The sequence below is a fragment of the Gallinula chloropus genome (genome assembly GCF_964237585.1).
Source record: "Gallinula chloropus genome assembly, chromosome: 17".
Classification (NCBI taxonomy): domain Eukaryota; kingdom Metazoa; phylum Chordata; class Aves; order Gruiformes; family Rallidae; genus Gallinula; species Gallinula chloropus.
The window spans coordinates 13,946,291-13,966,430 of NC_140102.1; the positions used below are offsets into that span (position 1 = coordinate 13,946,291).

The window sequence follows — 20,140 nt, forward strand, 5'->3', positions numbered from 1 at the left end:
AGGAGCCGCCGTGTCCGTGAAATACAAAACCCAGCGCCCTCCGGCTGGAGGGGCAGCAGGTGCTGGGACTGGTTTGGCATCCCCTTGGGGTGAAGGGTCCAGTTAGGAGCAGAAAACCCTGCAAGGCAAAGGGGAGAAAGGCTGGCCTTAGAAGGAGCAGCGAGTTGCGTCTCGGACTAAGGGCTTCCGCAGGGATCATGTTGTGGAACAAGAATTTACAGAGCCCTGGGCAGCTGGGGGAGGTGGGCAGGCACGTAACCCTTCTCCTGACCCAGAGATGGGGAACTGAGGTGCTCTGCATGCAGTGCAGACCCTACAGCACACATTGTGTCAGAGAAAAGCTCCTACCAACCCTCTGCTATGTTGGGAAACCCACTCCAGGCCAGCTGGGCACAGCCAGGAGAGCAGGGAAGGGATTGCACCCCAGGCTGCCCAGGGCCAGGACAAGGAGCGAGATGTGTGCTCATCCTTTATCCTAAATAATCCTTCTGCTCAGCCGGGGGAAATCCCACCAAGGCAGAGCTGAGCAAATGGCAGGACATGGTGCAGCAGAAACAAACATAGCAAATGTCAAGGTTTTCTTACTTCTTATGGTTGTTTTGACAACAGTGGAAAGAAAAGTCTCCAGATCCTTCCTAACCGGGTGTGCAGCAGCCTGGAGACCTCCGCACGCTGGGGGTACCAGCCTCCTGCACCCAGCCAACTCCCCCACAGCCACCCCTCGCCACGGCACCTTCCTGCCCCTCATCCCCTAGCACACTGGCAGGGGGGCAGGGGCAGGCATCAGGCAGGACTTGTGCTTTGCATCACCATCTGGATGGGCTTGTCAGGTCTGAGCGCAGCGGTACAATGGGTGCAATAACCCAGGAGGGATTTGTCCTAGTGAGGTGGCAGCTCTCACAGGGACACTGCCAGGCAGCGGGCTCCATGGCCAGAGCAAAAATCAAATGTCTTTTCCCAGCCCCTGCTATAAGAAGGACCCACGTGTGTGCACAAGTCAGAGCGCCCTTCCCCAGCCCACAGCCCACGCGCCCGGAGACAGCCGCAGGGGTTAAAATAAACATGTCAACTCACTCATCCGTATCTTTTTTGCTCTCCTCAATGAATGCAATAGACTCGGATCTAAGGCGGTTAGTCACTTCGTACGTACGCAGGGTGACTCCAAAAATATCCTCGTGGTACCGGCTGTCATCCTGAAACAGAGGATGGGAGAGGGGCAGTGAAGGGGGGGGGAAAGTATTTACAAGCTGCTGTGGCACCAGAGAGCTCTGGTGCTGTGGGTAGGTACTGAGTACACAGCACACGGGCTGGGGTTGGTTATGGGAGCTGGTAGGATGGGCAGGGTGGAAGGGCAGGAGCAAGAGGGAGGTGAAGTGACCTTCCCAAGGTCACGCTGGGGGGCGGTGGCGGAGTGGCTTAGTGCATTAGACCTCCTCAGGTGGCGGCAATCCGGGCAGTGCCTGGCATTCAGGGGGACAGGTAGCCCAAGGCCAGCTGAATATGTGGCTCTGGGCTCCCTTGGCTCCAGGATGGAGTGTGGGGATGTATCAGGGTGGAATGTAGTCCCGTAGGGATCAGGATGAGGTGTCCTCCTGGGCAGAAGCAGAGCCCGTGTCCCAAGCTAAGCTCCCTTCTGCTTCAGCTGCAGCACCTGCAGCAACGTGTCTGCCCAGGAGCAGAGTCCAGCAGAGGGATGTTGGGATGGGGACCCACAGACCGCCTTGTTAGCTTGCTGTAGTGATGGAGGGACAGCGGTGACTTAACTGGGTGCATAAGCCCTGCCTGGGCTCCCCGGGGCTCCCAAAAGAGCTTGTAGTTCTGCTCGGCGCAGCACCAGGCTCACCACAGGAGCAGAGGTCCCACAAAGCCAGGTCACTTCCACTGCACGCCCAAAGCTTTGGAAGATCCTGCTCCTGACCTTGCCAAGGTGCAGGCAGTGTGGGTGGGAGCTGCAACCTGCCCCCCACATTCCCCCCAGCACCAGTCTCCTCAGTGCTGCCCATTCCGCAGGAGGAGGCACCAGGTGCAGCGCCCGTGGCAGAGGCTCTCGTGTGGTGTCGCGTGGTGTCTCGTGGTGTCGCGTGGTGTCGCGTGGTGCGGACGCCACTCACCCGCAGCTTGCTGATGAAAGCGCCTGCCTCCTCCACCGACAGCTGGCCCTGCTGCTTCACGATGCGCTGAATGGTCTTGAGGACGTCCCCGGCCATGGTGACATCCCCGCAGACGTAGATGTGGCCTCCCTGCTCCTTCAGCGCTTTGAACACCGTTTGGGCCAGCTGCTCCTGTAGCACGTCCTGCACGTATTTCTGAGGGAGGAGGAGGAGGTGGGAACCAAGATCAGCTACATCCTCTCAGCCCCATCCACCTGCACGCTGTGGCCACCTTTGTGTGTGGCAGTGCAGTGCGACCGCCCCTTTGGGGGAGCATGCCTGCATTTTGCAGCACAGAGAAGAGACGGGGAAAAGCAGCTGTGCATCATTGAGCATCCACACCCTCTCCATAACTCCTTGCCAGGCCTGTTCAGGTGGAGGTGGGGATCTGGATCAGATCTTCATGATCCACCTCTGCCCACCTTCTCAGGAAGATGTTCCCTTGCCCTCCTCGTGTGCTCCCAGCTGCTGAGGGCAGCCCCAGCTCCCCAGGGTGATGTATGAGCCGTGTGGTCACATGTTGAGGCTGGGGCAGGGATGGGAGTTTGCCCCAGGAACGGGGCAGCACTAGGACACACTTGCACAACAGGAGCACCCCAGGGTGTGAGTCACTGTGGCTGTGCCAAGGAACCAACATCTCCACGTGGTGCCGCGGGCGCCCGGGGCTGCAGCGATGCCTGGCACCCACCTTTGGTTTGTCCGGTTCCCGCGAGTAGGCTGTGTACAGCTCTCTGAAGACTCCTTGGGTTTTGGCGAAGAGCGTCTCCTCTTTGTAGATGTGGTCGATCCTGGACTGCCGGCAGCCAAAGACCAGGACCATAGGACAGGGCTTCAGACCTGAGGGAGAGACGGGGGCGGCAGTTAGCCCAGGGACCACCGAGACCCGCTTTCGGCCAGCCATTGACCTCCAGATGTGGCAACAGCCCCCACACCCAGCGTCAGGCTGGCAGGAGCTTCCCTGGGCCAAACTGGGATGGGGGAAAAAAGGGTCCAGAAGGAGGTACCACATTGCCTGAGCCAGCACAAGGCCTGGGAGCACATGGCAGGGGTGCTGGTGCCAGGTTCTGGGGAGAAATTAAACCTTTTTTTCCCTTAAGTGGTCTAAATCATCAGTGGAAAATGCACATTTTACATAAATTTGCATTAAATGTTCTTTAAAAGAACCAACAGCTTCAGCTCTGCAGTTCTGCCATAAACACGTGGGAAGTTCTACAGGAGGGTTTTCAAGGAGAGTCTGGGCCGACCTCCGACCTTGCGCTTGGGTCAGCCGCTGCTTCGAGAAGCCCTTTGCCTCTGCTGGGGAAGCCTAGGCAGTAGACTGCCCCCCCACCCCACCACAGCCCCAATTTCCCAGGAGGGACAAGAGTCGACCCACCTTTGTGCTGGATTTCAAAAAGCCGCTGCTGCCAGAAGCTGCGGAAAGGGGCGATGCCGGTGCCGGGGCCGATGAGGATGCAGGGTACCTGCGGGTCCTGGGGCAGGTGGAACCCGGGCGCGCTGCACACATCAGAGACGCCAGTTAAACCTGAACAGGGTGCTCCCTCCCCTGCCCCTGCCCATGGCAAACTGCACAACCACCCAGAGAAGGAGGAGTAGAAAATGGGATGAAATACCAAAACCCAATGTTTTAGTGCAGGGGAACTGCACCAGAGGGGACCCGTTTGCTCACAGATCCAGCCCTGCTTTCTCCACACCCTGACTGCTTTGCAAAGAAGAGCTGAAGGCAAAGAGCTCGTCCTGCAAGGGGGCTCACCCCAGTTTTTCCACCCCCTGCCTTGTGTGGACCACTTACCCTCTCACAAAACAGGGCACTACTTCATCCGTCTGTATCCGATTGAGCCAAGAGGAGCAGACTCCGTGGTGGATTGGTCCTTCTCCATCTAGGAGGTGAGGGAAGGAGCTCTGTACCTGACACACCAGCCCATTACTCCGCTTGCTTTCCTTTCTGAAACCCTCCCTGCTACCTCCCACACAAAGCCCTCACTGAAACATCTCTGCACCCATGAACTTGGTAGAAGTTTGGCTCTTAGAAGGAGAAGTTCAACACTCTCTCTGTGGAGCTACCCAAGTTCATCCAGGACCCGGTCCTGGGATAGTTGGACCTCCACGATACTTAGGAAGCTCCCAGCTTCTCTTTGTTCCTTTTTGGCAGAAGCAGCATCATGCTGTGGTGCTTCCAGACACAAGCCCTCCACAGCAGCCCCAGATGAATGACCAGTGTCTTCCCCTGTGTCCTGCCCAATGCACAAGGAATGGGGCTGTGTCCACACACACATCATGGACACATCAGTGCTTGTCCAGGTACAGAAACCTTCTAGCTCTGGCAACGTGGACTTTGGTATGAATGGCCCTCACAGAGGTTGGAGTGACCGTTGCTGGTCTGTTGCTGGTACCTGAACCAGATCCAGCACGTCTGCAATCCGTGTGATGGGTGGCCATGGTCCGTAACATGGGACAGCAGTGTGTCATGGGTTCAAGGAACCCAGTCACTGCAGCAGGCAGAAAGGCCTTAAAATAACATCTCTCTCTCAAAAACCTTGTGCTAATGCTTCTTCCCTGCTCTCTTCACCAAGCCTGTCTCTACTGACCCCAGCATGAGCATGGTACCTCTCGTGCGATAGGAGACCACAGCCACGGTGAGGTGGACCTCGCCTGGGTACATCTCTGGGGAGGAACTGATGGAGTAGTAGCGTGGTTGGAGGAGGGGGAGTTGTGTGAGCAGCAGCGTGGAGGGCATCTGCACTGAGGGGAACTCCTCCAGCACCTCCACGATGGTGGGGTTCTTGGACCATTTCCATTCCTCATACTCCTGCAAGCCCTGCAGCCAGGGAAAGAGGGAGGGAAGGAAAGATGGAGGGAGGGGAGTGGTGCAGCACTGACCTCTTCCAAGCCAGATGCCTCTACAGATACCCCACCAGGCTTATGGCAAAGCTGGGGTGGGTGGCAGTGAAGGCAGGCAGGAGGAGACTTGCTGTCATGGGTAGGGACTCAGACTAACCCCAGTGGGGGATGAAAATGCCCTGGGGTTGTGGTTGTCCCCAGGGTCTTGAGGAAATTAGGGCTTGGGGTCTGAGGGTTTACCTTGCTGAGGACCTGCAGACGTTTCTTCTCCTTGTCGCTGGTGGCCAACAAAGCAAACTGCTGCAGCAGCAGGGGTGTGGGAGGGGTGGTGATGTCCAAATAGTACTTAAAAGCCTGGAAGATGGTGCATGGTGGGACACGGTTCTCATCTGTCCAGTTACTGATGACACCTGCCAGGAGGGAATGCAGCACAACCATGGGATCAGCTGAGCATGAGAGCCAAGGTGGACAAATCCTGGCTTTCATTCCTCCTTACCAGCACTGATCAAGAATGATGAAGAGCTAGAAAAAGCCAATGAGATATCCTCATGCTACAAGTGCGATGCTGTATGGTGAGCACAAATGTGAATCTGATACTCCACCACTTCCCTCACTCTGGGCTAGTACTGTTCTCCATCTCCTGCTGCACTGTGTGGGGCAGTCAAGTATCTAACTTATCCCCAAAATATGTTGTAGGTCCATCAAGATCCCTTAACTCTTCTTTCCAGTCCTAGGCATTGCTCTCTCCATGAGAACATAACCTACACTCTCTGAAGGACGAGGAAACATCTCCCCAGGGCCCTTCTCACTCTTCAAACCCTTGCTGTACACCCCCAATGCAGATGGCCAATGTCTGTGGGCAGAGGAAGGAGATGTTCCCAATCACAAATGCACCAGTGAAATGGGAAATTATTTACCCTGAGGGGCCACCTACTTTCCTGAGGAGCTACAAGAACCACTTTCAAGGGATGGGTGAGGAGGAGAGAGGCCACCCCTGGTTACCTAGAGCTGTGTTCCTCTCCTCCAGGAGCTCCACTTTCACCAGCTGGTTGGCTGGAGGGGCATCTTCAAGCCGGTCTATTAGGGCATTGACCAAGTCTTCATGGTTCCCTGGAAACACTCCCAGGTGGTCCCCAGGCAGGTACTGCAGCTCCTGGTGCCCGTTGGTGTGGAGGCGCAGGAAAATGGTCAAGCGACTGGAGGGACAGGAGAAAAAGCAGGATGAATGCATGGGGGTGGTTCTTCAGGGAGCGCCTGGGTGTGCTGGACAGTGGGAAGGTAGAAAGGACACTGCAGTGTCCACCTCCCCTTGCTGCTGACTCCCCTGCAGGGACCTTTCAAAAGGGAAAGCCAGCTTCACCTCTTGCTTCAGCAACCCTATTCTTTCCTTGCACACACCCTGCCACTCCACCTTCTCACCCTTGCAGACAGCAGGTTCATTTACATGGGGACAGGGATTTCACTGTCTGAGGTGGCCAGAAACCCCCTTCCCTTGGCTAACGTGGCTCCCAGCCTTGGTGAGGATTTACACAACAGTGGTACCCACATGGGATGTGGCACGTGGACACTTGGGCACATCATGAGCACGTTCAGCTCCCACAGTTCCCGGGGCAGCTGCATCTCCTACCTGGACTTTGGGCTCTGCAGGTTCTGGCGTGTGATGAGCCGGGCTGCGTAGACACGCTTTTTGTGGATGCTGTACAGCCCTGCAGAGGAGAAGAGCCAGTGAGGCAACGCAGCAGAGCGTGGCCGAGCCGGGCGGCTTCCGGCTCTTGCAGGGCTGTTGGCCATCGCCGCGGGTTCAGCCCTTCAGATCAGAGCTGCTGACACCAACCGCAGCGAGAGCGAGCTGTGGGCTCCACCGCCTGCCTGCCTCCCCCTCCTGTGAAGCTCCAGCAACCCCAGGGGATCAGAAACCCCAGGGAGGAACCAAACCTGTGTCCCTCCTGTCAGTGAGCGGGGAGGACCGCAAAGCCACCTGCACGTGATGCGGGGACGTGCCCTCACCTGCAGGCAGGCGCCTCTCGCTGCCAGGGCCACCTGGCTGGTAGCAAAGCGCCCGAGTTTGGGAAGAGAGGAGGCAGTGCGGCAGAGCATCAGCTGCGGGAGCCGTGCTGAGGGGCCAGGTGTCGGTGGGCTGGACCTGCCATCGCACCGCAACGCTCGGCAGAGCGGCATTTGGACAAAGCCAGCTTGGAAAGCGCCCAGGTTTCCAGCTCTCTGCTTCAAAAAATGGGGTCAGGAGGAGGGAGATCAGATTGTAGCCCAACATCTCTGCTGCAGGTACAGACAGGGATCGGGCAGAGGGGCCTGAGACCATCACAAACTGCTTCTTCGGTGTGTGAGGGAGGGGGAAAGCGGGACTGAAATGCTGGGAATTTAGTACAGGGTAAGGAAGGAGATCTGAGCCCGCTGTGTCTTCTGCTCCACCTGCCCCACATCTAGAGCCACTCGGGGTGACCTCGTCCCCATACCTTGTGTGAGTTCTGGGGCTTCAGCCACATAGGTCAGGCGAAACTTGCTCCTCTTCCAGCTCCGGTCGTTACTGATGAGGGAGTTGTTTGCTTTCTCGATGTTGACGTCATCCCCCACACAGAACACGTCACACGCTGCCTGCAGCATACACCAAGCTCTCAGGCATCTCCCTGTCACCCCTGAGCTTTCTGACTGAGCCCCACATCACCCTTTTCCCACCCCACCCCAGCCAACACTCGGAGGAGGTGGTCCCAATGGTGTAGGGCTATGCGAGTGGCCATGAGGATGTCTCATGTTGCCCTCCTCCCCCAGGCATCTGGGATAACAGGAATTCAACACAGTGCTCACCCTCTGGCACTCAGCACAAACCAGAGTGTCAGCTCCATTGAAATATGGAGAACCTCTTTATTGTGGGCCAGGGTGATGGATGGATGGATGTCCCAGTGTAGGGAAGGAGAGGTTGGGTTTCAATCCAGCTCCAACCAACAGCATTACTCTGTCTCTGTGTCCTTCTCCCCCCTGGAGCACAAGGGAAGCGAGTTACCTTGAAGACCTTCTTGGCCCAGGTCCTGAAGGACTCCTCCTGGCCACAGAGCTCATCCCCTTCTCCCATGCGGAGGATCCTCTCTCCACCCAGCTCCTCCAGGAGAGTGTCCACTGCCCGGGCAAAGGCGCAGAAATGGGGGTAAGCACGTGACCCCAGCCCAAAGACAGAGAACCTGCGGAGAGGTGGCACAGCTGTGGCTACTGAGCCAGGACACCGACACCTCCCTCCACAGCATCAGCACGAAGGAGCACGTTGCAGAACTCCATCCTGCTGTAGGTGAGAGCTGTGGTGGGAGGAGGGCTCTCTATGCATCAGCCTGCTGCTTCCCACCCCATCCTGTTTACCTGACGTTGGCCAGGGGCCCTGTGCTTTCAAAGTTGTCCCTGGAGTCGGGGCCATCGCTTGAGGATTTCCGTGCGTCCGAGTAAGAGGAGACGCTGTTGAAACGGACCTTGTAGCTCCTGTGAACAGCAACAGCATCAAGTAGTGATGGTGATGACAAACGTGTGCAAGGTTCCGCCCGGGCTGCGTGGTCAGAGGGGACCAGCCTGGGGGACATCAAAACAGTGCAGGCTCAGACTTGGCACCTCTGAGCCTGTACTGTGACCTGTGGCTAGAGCAGAGAAACATGCTCCCCCTGCCCGTAAGCCACTGCAGCCTGATATGGCATTGGCCCAGTTGGACCTGGTCTGCTCCGTGGGGTTCTCCAGTCACCTCCTAGTTGTTGCCCACCACATTATCCCCAGCAGTGCAGAGGTGGTAGGACCTTTGGCTTTACCTCTCCATCCCTGGCTGCACACAAGGTCAGGTACACACCTGAACAGAGATTCTGAAGGGTTTTCATTCATAGGAAGCAAAAAAATAAAATAAAAAAACCCCAGTGAGAGCAGAGGGGCTGACGAGGGGGGAGAGAGAGAAGGAAAAGTCTGACAACAGCAGAAGTATTTCTGAATTGAACCATCTTCAGAAATTGCTCTACTCAAGAGTTTCTAAATATACTGCCGGAGCAATGAAGCAGTGGTGTGTGGATGAGTCACAGCAGACCTCCTGCACACCACGCAGAGGAGACAACCCCCGAGCAAAATAGTTGCCAGGGTCACAGAGCCCTGTGCTCCACCTCTGCTCCAGAGCCTCGCCCTTTCTGCATGGACCTCTCGCGCTCTTCTGCTTCACTCCACCTTGATGGAGCCCCTTCTTTATCTCCTGTCCCTGGGCCATGTCCTCACCCCGGGTTACATGATGAAGGCAGGGCACTGGTTGAGGTGGGTGTGAAGCCCAAATTCCCCACTTGGGTGCTGGGCACAAGGTTGGGGCACCAGCATCTTCTGCTGGAATGAGAGGTCCTTGTAGTGTGGGATGGGTCTTAAAAGGTGAGCTGCTTCTGAACAGTGGGTCCTGAGATACGGACCCCTTGGAAAACCCTTGCTGTAGGACACAAGGGACCAACTACACAACCATAGCAAAACCACCAGGCTGTGGTGGTACGAAAGCCCCAGCTGCAGCACCCTGGCAGGTTCCTCAAGACACTGTGACTTAGAGAGGCCACTGTGGGGTCTCAGCCACCCTCAGCATCCCTTGGTGGACATGGAGCTGGGAGCCCGTGGAGTACATGGGCAGGAACTGTGCTCCCCAGACCTTTCCTACAGATGCTGGGCTGACGGCTCCTCTTCCCTAGAAGGTCTCTTCCAGGACACCTTTACTCATTGCAGATGCTTTTTTTCATCCTTAACATCAACATCTCTCCCTGCTAACCAGAGCCATGACCTTGTGGCCTGTCCCAAGGGGGGGCACAGGGAGTAATTTATTCCCTCCACCTCTGCAGTCACCTTCTCCATATGTGAAGTCTGCTACTGCACTGCGTTTCTGTCTCCTTCAGATAAGATAGCTCTCATCCTTTTGATCTGTCCTCACAGGTCACTGTTTCCAGTGCTCTGACCACTTTCACTGTTGGGCAACCAAGCCAGGGGCCATCCTGGCTCTTAGAAACTCCTGCCAGCCCCTTAAATTACATTAGAGGCAGCTGGGGTGGCCAGCACTGAGCTTTTGTCCTCCTCAGATCCACCTGGTTTGCCAAGGGTGGCACCTCCACACCCAACCAAACGTTGCATTGAAGACCCTTGGGGTGAGAACATTGCACAAAATGCCCCTTCTCCTACCAGACACCTCCAGGGCATCCTGTGTGTCCTGTTTTGTCAGCCATGCCAGTTAAGGCACGAGGCCATTGGAAACCTAACAGGGGTTTGGCTCACAAGCCCCATGGGGATCCAACAGATGACTTGGCTACGCAGCAAGGAGACCAGAACCGCTGTGTCACCAGCAGCGAAGAGGCACGAATCTGCCCCTGCCCTGCCCAGCAGTGTTTGCCGCTGCTCTGCAGCCCCACAGCTCTGCAGCCCCACAACCCCACAGCTCTACAGCCCTAGAGGTCCACAACCCCACTGCTCCACAGCCCCACAGCTCCACAGCCCCACAGCTCCGCAACCACACCAATCCACAGCCCCACAACCCCACAGCCCCGCAGCCCTAGAGGTCCACAACTCCACTGCTCCACAGCCCCACAGATCCACAACCACATCAATCTACAGCCCCACAGCTCCACAGCCCCACAACCCCACCACTCCGCAGCCCCACAGCCCCAGAGGTCCAGAGCCCCATAGCTCCACAGCCCCACAGCCCCCTGGCTCTGCAGCCCCACAGTTCCGCAACCCCACAGCCCTACCACTCCACAGCCCCACAGCTCCACAGCCCCACAGCCCCACAGATCGCAGCCCCACAGCCCCTCTCTGAGCTTCTCAAGCAGCAAGCTGGGGCCATTAAATTGCACTGCAGCACTGGCCAGCGCTAATTCTGCCTTAGTGAAGGAGCAGCCTTTTGCCAGTTGCAAGTGTTGCTGTGTTGACTTGGGAGATGCTCCAGAGCACTGTCCCAATTAAAGAAAATACATGGTACTTCAGAGCTAAAATAAGCAGGGGCCCCAGATGATCGACACTTTGCTGGGTGCCCTCACTTCCCAGCCTCTGGGACGTGCACCAAGATGCTCGAGGCTCATCTGCCACCCATGGGGGATTTTCTACAACTCCAGAGCCTGTCTCCAAGGTACCAGACTCCCTGTGAGAAACATCACAGCCAGAATTTGTAACGGCTCTTATTTTCCCTAGAAATATTTTTCACACGATCCAAGAAGTTAAATTTGGTTCTCAAGCCCTCCCCCACCTACATCCACATAGCTGGGAACTCCCTTCTACCTCCAAGTCTTACTATTTTTGTGTCTCCCAGGCAGGCCCAGCTCTCAGATGTTATGATTTTGGAGGAATCCCTGCTTTTATTTGGGGTTTTTGGTTTGGGGTGGGTTTTTTTTCCATAGATGCCTCCTTCTTGTGGCTGAAGAGGAAAGCTTTCTCTCCAGAGAATCACAAGCTGGAGTCCACAGCCTGACCCAGCACTTTTGTCCTCACTGGGACATCCACCCACTCCATCCCCTGGTTCTCCAGGCAGGTCTCATCCCTTGGACCTTTACAAACTCGAGTCCTTGAGGACTTCACCCTTTGTTCTGAGAGGAGGGCAGCAGAGCAGCAGGGTGTCCCAGCTGTGGGGCTGCCTGCTTGCTGGGGCTATGAGTGGGAAGGGAAGGGGTTTGGGGTGCTCTTACTTCCTCTCCTCCAGGTTGGAGTTGGGATTCTTCATCTCCATTAACGCACAGCCAAATTTCTGTGGGGAAGAAGTAAAAAGAAGCCATCAGTGTTGCCAGTCTTGGCAGGAAATGGAGCTACAACCAAAGCCTGGGCTGTGGGTCTGCTCTCCACCTCACTGCTGTACTGGGCTGGGTGAGGTGGCAGCTCCCCAGCCATGGGGCCAGCCCCTTTGATGTGATGCCAGCATCACTTGAATTCAGCAACGGATTAGTTGCTTGTCTCAGAGCAGGAAATAAGTAGATATCCCTAGCTCAGAGCAGGCTGAAGGCAGGCACAGCACCAGGTATCACGCAGATCCTGGACCTGCTTTGGGCCACTCTAGCTCAGGCTGAGCAAAAAAAATGACAGTCTTCCCTGTTCCCCACCACCTCTCTTCTGCCCACGTCCCTGTGCTCTGTCCTACCTCTCCATTCTCAGGTGGGTCTCCATTCCCAAATGTGCTTGTGACCACCAGGACCATGGTTTCATGCTCTAGGTGCACAATGTCATACTCATCCATGGACATCACCTGGAAGCAACAGAGGTGTTAGCACGGGGCCCTCAATGAGGAGCTCTACCACCATCCAGTCTCCTGGGGATGGGAGCAGCATCTTCTTGCTGCTCCACCAGCAGGTATCTCTACACAGGGAGGATGAGATCAAGGGCCTCAAGGGACACGGTCAAACCATGGGGAGAGGGAAAAGACAATGCCTGAAGGAGCGTGTGCTAGAAACGCTATCCATAGGCTGGCTTCAGTCCAGACCCACATCTGGTCCATCCTGGGAGCTACTGATGACCCACAAGGTCCATCCTGGCAGCTGGGACACTCCACATGCCCACACAACCTTGCAGGGGCTGGGAGCTAGCACCATACCTTGGCATCGAAAGCGTGCTTGAAGATCTCACACAGAGTTTTTGCATAGACCTGCGACTTCCCTGTTTCGGTGGCGTACAGGATGGTCGCTTTGACCCTCTTAGCCATGGCCTGGCCCATCAGCTTGGCTGAAAACTTCACAGCCCTAGGAAGGAAGAATAAATCCCGGTGAGAGAGCTCAGTTCCTTGTCACTGCCACCAGCCTGGACTATTCACATCATTTTATTTGTTATTAATGAACAGCCTGCCTCAAAAACTTGCAGCAACAGGGGGTTTTAATTGTTATGTGCCAAAAAGGGAAGTTATGGGAGAGTGTGTTCATCTTGATGTGTCAGAGAGGAAGACTGGATGTGGAAAGGGTGAGATATGAGGAGGAGAATGCTAAACCAGATGTAGAGGTGGCCTTTCTGCAGGGACACCGAAGCAGAAGAAGAATCCGGGGCAGCAGTCCCTGAAAGCAGCGGCCAGATAACCTCAGAGGAAAAGCTGGAGACCAACCAGAGCCCAAGCTATGGGAGAAACAGCGACTTCCCCATCCCTTCGTGCCTTTAAACCCTACCTGGCTGCCTTTCTGCAGGAGGTGCCCAAGCTGAGCAGAAGCACCCAGGCTCCACACATCACACACAGAGCCCCGAGACACTGGAAGGTCAGACAGGGCTGTCTGTAGTCCCTTTGATTTGCACTCCAGCGACGTTATGAACTTTACTCAGTGGAACAGCCCTCCTGAGGCTGAGAGGCTGCACATTTATCTGAGTGTTTGCAGGGCTGTGTCTAGCCGGCTGCCTCCCGTGGCTCCAGTCATGACTGGATGCATTTGCTCTGGTTTTCCCCACTGGCTCAGCTCTGACAGCAGAGCAGAGGGGCCCGGAGAGGTCACCACACTCTAATCCTGGCCAAGGTGATGCAGCACTAGAAATACTGACTCCTTGTCTATGCTAATGCTGCTGGAGGGGTTGGCATCGGTGGGAGCACAGTGATGGGGGACAGGGAATTATTATTATTATTATTATTATTATTATGCCATTCACAATCACAGAATTTGGACATCAACATTATTTTTCCTAATTTTGCAGCACATCTTCACCTTTTCTAACTGGAGCATCAAGCATGTGTCCTAGTGACCCTGCTTTGGCACGGGGGTTGGACCCAATGGTCTCTCGAGGTCCCTTCCAACCCCTACAATTCTGTGATCCTGTGATTCTGTGAAATGGGGCCACCAGAAGGGCAGATCTGGATTTAGCCTGGTGGTTTGCAATAGGGAATGAGCAGTTTTCAGAGGCTGAGAGACCACAGAGCATGTCCGTGGCCTTTGCAAGCACCAGGGCTGCTTGATTCACTCTGACAGGGTGATTGGCCGCTGCCCTGAGTGATCAGGTTCAGCAGGACCCCTGCATCCCCTTTGGATGAGCTTTGGGGAATGCAGAGTGCAGCTGGACTAGTTATACTGGCAGGAGAAGAGAAACCCAGCATTGCCCATGCTCCAAGTTTGCAAAATCACTTGGGAAAAGAAAAAGGGGGAGGAAAGAAGTGGTAGATTCCCCCCCAAGTTCCTGCTATGTCCACACAGCTCGCCTTGGGAGCGTTTACATTTGCTGCTACACAATCACACCGGGTGCAGGGGAGGGAAGGGGCAGGACAGGCTGTGGGTCTGAGCGCTCTGATTTGGGCAGAACCAGCCCAACCTGCCTGAGCAGACATTGGGATCGTGCTGCAGCCAGAGCCAAGAGCCACGCTCAGGACTACAGGGCTCCATCCACCACTCGTTCAGCTGATGAGCTCAGACCACCCAGGCAGGACTAACAGCGACTTACAAGAATAATTCCTCCCCCCTGCAGCAGGAACAATGGACTTTTGTGGGTGGTTGTTTTTTTAAATTACCTGCCATGCTCCCATTTTTATAGCATTGTCCATCAGTCACACACACACAAATAAAAGCATTGTTTCTCCTCACTCAAGGGCCTGATCCATCTCCCTGTGCTTTCCACCAGCCCCAGGTTGCAGCCCAGACCCAGGCACTGGTGTCAGCCTGAGGAGCACATTCATCAGCTCCTGATCATGTTTATGGATGCACTGTGGAAAATGGATTGCAGGAGGTGACAGCTGAAGAGTGGGAACAAACTGATAGTAGGGACTCAGGGAAACTGAAGCGTGGGGAGATGCTGTGAACAGCACGAGGCCACCTGGCAGCCTGCCCACAGATACTGGGGGCAGACCCAGCCCTCTCCGGTCTCACTCCTGAGCTCTGCTGCCATGGAGCCAGCAGCATCTTCAAGAGCCTCCCTGCCAATGGCCCACAGGGGAGAAATTCAGGCCAGGATCAGCCAAACAGTCCAAAATACACTTCATTCCTACACCCCTGCCAACTAGGACCTTTGGCAGGGGAGAGGAACTTGTGTGGTCCATTACTAAGGGTCACGAAGTGCAAACCTCAGCTCATCCCTGATCCACCTGCTGCCTGTAGGGAGATTTCTCTTTCCTACCTCCCCCTCCTTGCACAGTGGGTGTTCGGAGGTGCAGACACACACCAGAGACAAGTGCTCATCACGTGGCTAATGAGTTTGTGAGAAAAAAGGGAATATGGAAAAGAGTTTCACCTTGCTTGTGCACCAGGGCCCTGAGCAGTGCCAGGTGATCCCTCTGTCCCAGGAGGCTGTGAAAGGAGAAACGGGGAACACCCTCCCCAGAAGCTAGAAAGCCATTCCTGAGCATTGAAGACCACCCTACTGGAGAATGAACCAGCTTGGGAGAAGAGACTATATGCAACACATGGTATTCCCCTGGTCACACACCTTTTGGTGGTCTGATGGGGTGTTCAAAGGACTGTCTGTTTCTCCAAATGTCCCTCTTGGCTGCTAAAGCCTTCAAGTGGCCTGAGATCCAGGCTCACAACCCGTGATCCAGGCTCACAACCCGTGATCCAGCCTCACAACCTGTGATCCAGCCTCACAACCCGTGATCCAGGCTTGCACACATCCGTAGGGCAGTAGCATCAAACAGCACAGCAAACTGAGCTGTCCAAAATCAGGACCAGCCCCAAACACCCCAGGACATTGCAGAGCCCACCAGTACTTACTTTGCTAACTTCTTGAAGCCAATGGCCCTCTTCTTGGTAGGTGTCCCATTGACCCCTTTCCAGACATGGGTGTTCCAGGGGTCAGGCTAGGAGAGAGAAAAGGAGCAGCAGCTGATGGGCAGTGCTTAGAGCTTTGAGAAATGCTGTATCCATGGTGATGAGCCTTGAATTCCTCTAGTCAGGACAGGGAGGACTAGCTGACCTCTTCACAGCTCTTGGTCTCTTGTAAAGGCCCCTGCTCCTTGGAGCCCTGGGGGGTTCTTGGGGCGGTTGAGCGATGGAGTATGCTCAGAAAAATTGCAACATAATCAAACCTTGCTGGCTTGTAACAAGCATCTGGCCAAATGCCTTCTCACATCTGATTTGGGCGTTAATAGACCAGGAGAAAAAAGCAAGGAAGCAATGCCAGAAGGGGAGAGGTGATGGAAACACATCCTTCCCCTTCCCCAGCATGCAGGATTTTTTTCCTAAGAGGCCCTTTGGGAAGGGGAGGCAGCTGAAGCAAGGAATGAGCACGCAGAAGCTAATTCAGTGCCTTCGCTGCCTGTAATCAGGGCCAGGAACCATGGGGGTTCCTGGTGGGCTGGTTATAGAAATTAACAGACTGCTCCTGGTTTGGGATTGTTCCTTAAGGGCTCTTGACTAAAGGTCACATTGTGTGAAAGCCACAGGAGCAGGGATGGTTGGCTAATGAGGGTGTGTTTGCTTAGGGCCCTTTTTCTCATGGTCTGAAGTGTTAAATACTCCAGCACCAGCATTTCAGCCTGCTTGTTGGCCTGCTGGGCAGGAGCTGCTCCATCAAGCTGTTGGGGCCCCAAGCTGGCAGGAGCCATCCACTCAAACCTGCAGGCTGGAGGGAGGAGGGATGCAGGGACTACCCTGTCCCTTCCTCACCAGCCCATCCAAGTGCAAAATCAGGCACTTCTGAAGGGTGGAGCTCTGCTTTGTTCCCCTACCAAGGGTAAAAGCTGGGACCTCAGGTGCCCCATGTTCTCATGGAGGGTCAAAAAAGCCATCAGCCTGGGAAAAGGTGAAACATCCAGGGGCTTATTACACCACGTGAGAGGGAATCATCAATTACAGGAACCTCACAAACTTCACTGCTTCAGGGGGCAGCTTGTTGAAGGCATTAAGTGGTGTATCCTCTCCTTCCTGCCTATCCAGTTCCAGCTCCTGCTCTTGGCTGTACCTTGGGCACACAGCACTGTTGGGAGGGTGGGGAGAGTACCTGGTACTCAAAGGAGGGTGTGAGACGGTAGTTGAGCATCTCCTGATGGAAAACCGGAGTGATGCTGCCAGACATGGGTGGGACAATCCACACCCAGTCAGCAGGACAGCCTCCACGGCATCGGTACTCATTCTCCATGTGCTTGATAAAGGACTCAGTGGCTGAGTGGTGATCCACAATGGTCACCTTGTCACTCTGTTAGAGGGAGAAGACAGCAGAGCCAACAGGTGTGTGTTAACACTCTCCAGAAGACAAAAGACAAAATTTCACATTTTGCAGCTGTTTGACCCAAACATGCCTCACTCCCATGGTCTTACAGGATGGCACCTTTGGAGATGACACCAGCTGGCTGCTGACCCTGGTGTTCCCAAGGAGCACAGTAATGCCATCTTCCTGTCATTTTTCATGGGCCAAACAAAGACTAAGATGGCATCAACAGCATGGAGCATCCTCTGCTCAGCCCCTTGGGGAGCTTTTTCATGGTTTGCACAGACCAAGGAGCAGTTCTGATCCAGGGCTGGGAAGGACTCCCACCCTCTGGAGCTGGACTGCCAAGGACTCGGTTAGCTTCTTCACCTTTAAGTGCAAGTGGAAGGAGAAGCTGGGTCAGTTCTTGCATCACAGATGGGACAGAAGGGCTGGATCTTGCCCCCTCAGGGCACTCCCTCTGGACCAGCAGAGCTCAGATGTTGGTAGCAATGTCTTTGCAACAACCAGAGCACAGAGATCATTACATTTCCCTGAAGAGCCCCAGAACAGCCCAAAACTAGAAGGCATGGCACAATTTCAGCTGAGGTATCAGCTGCTGCCATTGTCCTTGGGCAGATGTCTCCATCCTTGTCCCATCCAATACTCATGTCTCAAGCCTGACCCAAACCCAACGGGTTAGGATGCTGTTACTCAGGTACCTGGAAGCTGTACAGCACAGCAATGTTGATCTCCACCAGGGCCTGGTCCTTCCACAGTGAGGAGGTTTTCCTCATATCCAGATTCATTTTCTTGGCCACTTGCTGTAACAAAACACGGTAGAAGGTGAACACTTCTAATGGCCAAGAACCAAGGACTGAAGATCTCTGCTTGGGGAGAGAACCCCAGCAGAGGGACTCACGCCCACACAAGATCCATAAGGTGCTTTGAGAAGTCTAAGAGGAACTCAACAGGCACCACACTCACCCTGCTAAATACCAGCTGGCCCCATAGGACACAAAAATCTTTGGATTCCATCACACTCTTGGCCATGTGGCTCCAGGAAAATGTAACTGCCCTACCTAAGAGAGACTTGGATGTCCTGTACCCTCCCACTCTCCCAGTGTCCTTTCTGCTCCCCAGTAACTTCACACACCCGCTGCACCCGAGCAGCACTTGGCCTCCTGGAGGAGGTGGAATATATATATATATATATATACACGCACACATACAGATATATATACACAGAACATACCTCCAGTATGTTGTAGCGAGAGTTGTCACAATAGTCCCTGACCCCGATCTCTGTGCCCATGTACCAGCCACTGAAGGGGCAGGCAGAAAACTCCAAGCCACCAATCTCAAGGAGCATGTTGGAAACTGCTGGCAAACCATACCACTTCAGGCCCAGGTCCTTAAACCATTCAAACCTGCCAGGATACAACAGGGTGAGGCAATCGATTAGACCTCCCCTGCCCAATGCAGGCTGGGGAATGGGGGAGGTTTCTGTGCTACCAGCCAGCAAGCTGAAGGACATGTGAGCAGAATGGTTCTTGGAGGCAGTGTCTCCCTTGGGAGTGGTTTAACAGGGTGGGAGTGGTGTATCAGGGGCATTGCAGAGTAAGCCCTGGGAGACTTCAAGGAAAGGGAAACCAGCCCTGAGACAAGGACACAACCAACCTGTTTATCACCTCCAAGTGCTGCCAGATTTATACATCAGAGTGGAGGGAAGCCCTGGAAGAGGTTCTTGGCTAAAGCACCCAAGCCACGGCAAGGAAAGGCCAAGCACACAAAGTGGTTTAGGATGAAACCAGATGAGCTGAGCCCTTCTGATCCCCTCTAGCAGTTTTGGGGCTTAGTCCGACTTACTTGGGGTGACGGATGGGCACTTCCAGCACAAGCTCTGGGGGAATTTCAAAGAGCTCTGGATCATTGCCATTGGCTTGGAGGAGCAGAGGCAGGATATCGAAGCGCCCGTGCGGTGCCTTCCACCCTTGCTGAATGCAGATCTACAGGCAAAACAAAGGTGGGGTTTAGAAGTCCCAGCAGACCACGTTTTCTTCCAGCATTATGGGAACGGAGCAGTGTCTCCTAACAGCATCTCTGCTTGGCCCTTATGGTGGAGAAAGAACTTCCATCCAAGGGATCTCCCCCGCCCTTATCTCCACTCCTGAGCCTCTCAGTATCTATTTGTTTCCCTGGTTCAGCTGAAAAAGGGAGTGATAGAATGACTTTGGTGGGCGTCTGGCCTCCAGCCAGGGTCAACCCCCCGCAGGCATGGAAACAGCTTCTATTCCTGGGGAACTCTCTGAGGGGGAGACAATCCCAGCTTCACTCCGTGACACTGCAGTGGGTGGGATACGCCTGCTTGACCTAGCATGCTCCTCACTCCGGGGATGGCCAGAGCTTCTGCATGCCCCCACAAGCCCCATGGCTTCAGCAGGTACCTCAGTCAGCTCCACGTTTGCAGGGTCTCCCAGGATAGTGCCATCGGGCTGTTTGTAGCCAGCGTAGCGGATGAGCTGGGCGTTCCAGATGCGGAAGTCGTGCTTGCTGTCCGTCCGCTGCGGGAAGATGGTTATGGCAGATCTGGAAGGAAGAAGCGCTGGATGGTGAATGCTGAGGACATCACAAGGGCACAGGACAGGGATCATCACAGGAACAGCAAAGTGTGGCCAGGGAAAGGTGCTGCCCCTGTCTGCCACCACCCTAAGCACCACCCTCTGCTTGTGCCTTGGACAAGCCACAGACTATTACATTTCTGTCCCCAGAAGAACTCATGGCCAGGTCCATTCTGGCTCTGGAATTTTGGGTGTTCCCAGCAATGCAGCTCCAGACAGAAGCTGGTTGCTAACTGGGGTTTCAGATAGCTCTGAAGAGCAGTCTCTGCTCTGCATTTAATGCAGAATATAGGAAAGGAGAAATAATCGGATAATTGGAAAATCTGTCCTTTGAGGTCCCACAGAGAGCAAGAAGAGATATTCTTGGGCCAGCAGGATGCCCTCCCCTGATATCAGGTCCCTCTAACACTCCCCAGGGCAGGTGCTGGCTACAACCACCCTGTTGTGCAGCGGCTGCTAAAGGAGACAGTGTCA

At 54.9% G+C, this 20,140-nt stretch overlaps 1 protein-coding gene across 2 annotated transcripts in view; it reads right to left on the reverse strand.

Moving 5' to 3' along the window:
- Positions 1-1,070: 1,070 nt before the first annotated feature.
- NOS1 (nitric oxide synthase 1) overlaps positions 1,071-20,140 on the reverse strand; it is a gene marked incomplete at both ends in the record, with an annotated part of 36,157 nt that continues 17,087 nt past the window's right edge. For both annotated transcript variants that reach the window (XM_084271798.1, XM_084271797.1), the window contains 21 exons: positions 1,071-1,193; positions 2,112-2,306; positions 2,839-2,987; positions 3,526-3,647; positions 3,943-4,030; positions 4,758-4,968; positions 5,232-5,401; positions 5,994-6,187; positions 6,619-6,697; positions 7,466-7,604; positions 8,011-8,185; positions 8,358-8,474; positions 11,663-11,721; positions 12,109-12,213; positions 12,559-12,703; positions 15,632-15,717; positions 16,860-17,054; positions 17,768-17,869; positions 18,301-18,475; positions 18,915-19,054; positions 19,493-19,634. In XM_084271798.1, coding sequence (XP_084127924.1) covers positions 1,071-1,193; positions 2,112-2,306; positions 2,839-2,987; positions 3,526-3,647; positions 3,943-4,030; positions 4,758-4,968; positions 5,232-5,401; positions 5,994-6,187; positions 6,619-6,697; positions 7,466-7,604; positions 8,011-8,185; positions 8,358-8,474; positions 11,663-11,721; positions 12,109-12,213; positions 12,559-12,703; positions 15,632-15,717; positions 16,860-17,054; positions 17,768-17,869; positions 18,301-18,475; positions 18,915-19,054; positions 19,493-19,634 — 2,911 coding nt within the window. The remainder of the gene's footprint in view (positions 1,194-2,111; positions 2,307-2,838; positions 2,988-3,525; positions 3,648-3,942; positions 4,031-4,757; positions 4,969-5,231; positions 5,402-5,993; positions 6,188-6,618; positions 6,698-7,465; positions 7,605-8,010; positions 8,186-8,357; positions 8,475-11,662; positions 11,722-12,108; positions 12,214-12,558; positions 12,704-15,631; positions 15,718-16,859; positions 17,055-17,767; positions 17,870-18,300; positions 18,476-18,914; positions 19,055-19,492; positions 19,635-20,140) is intronic.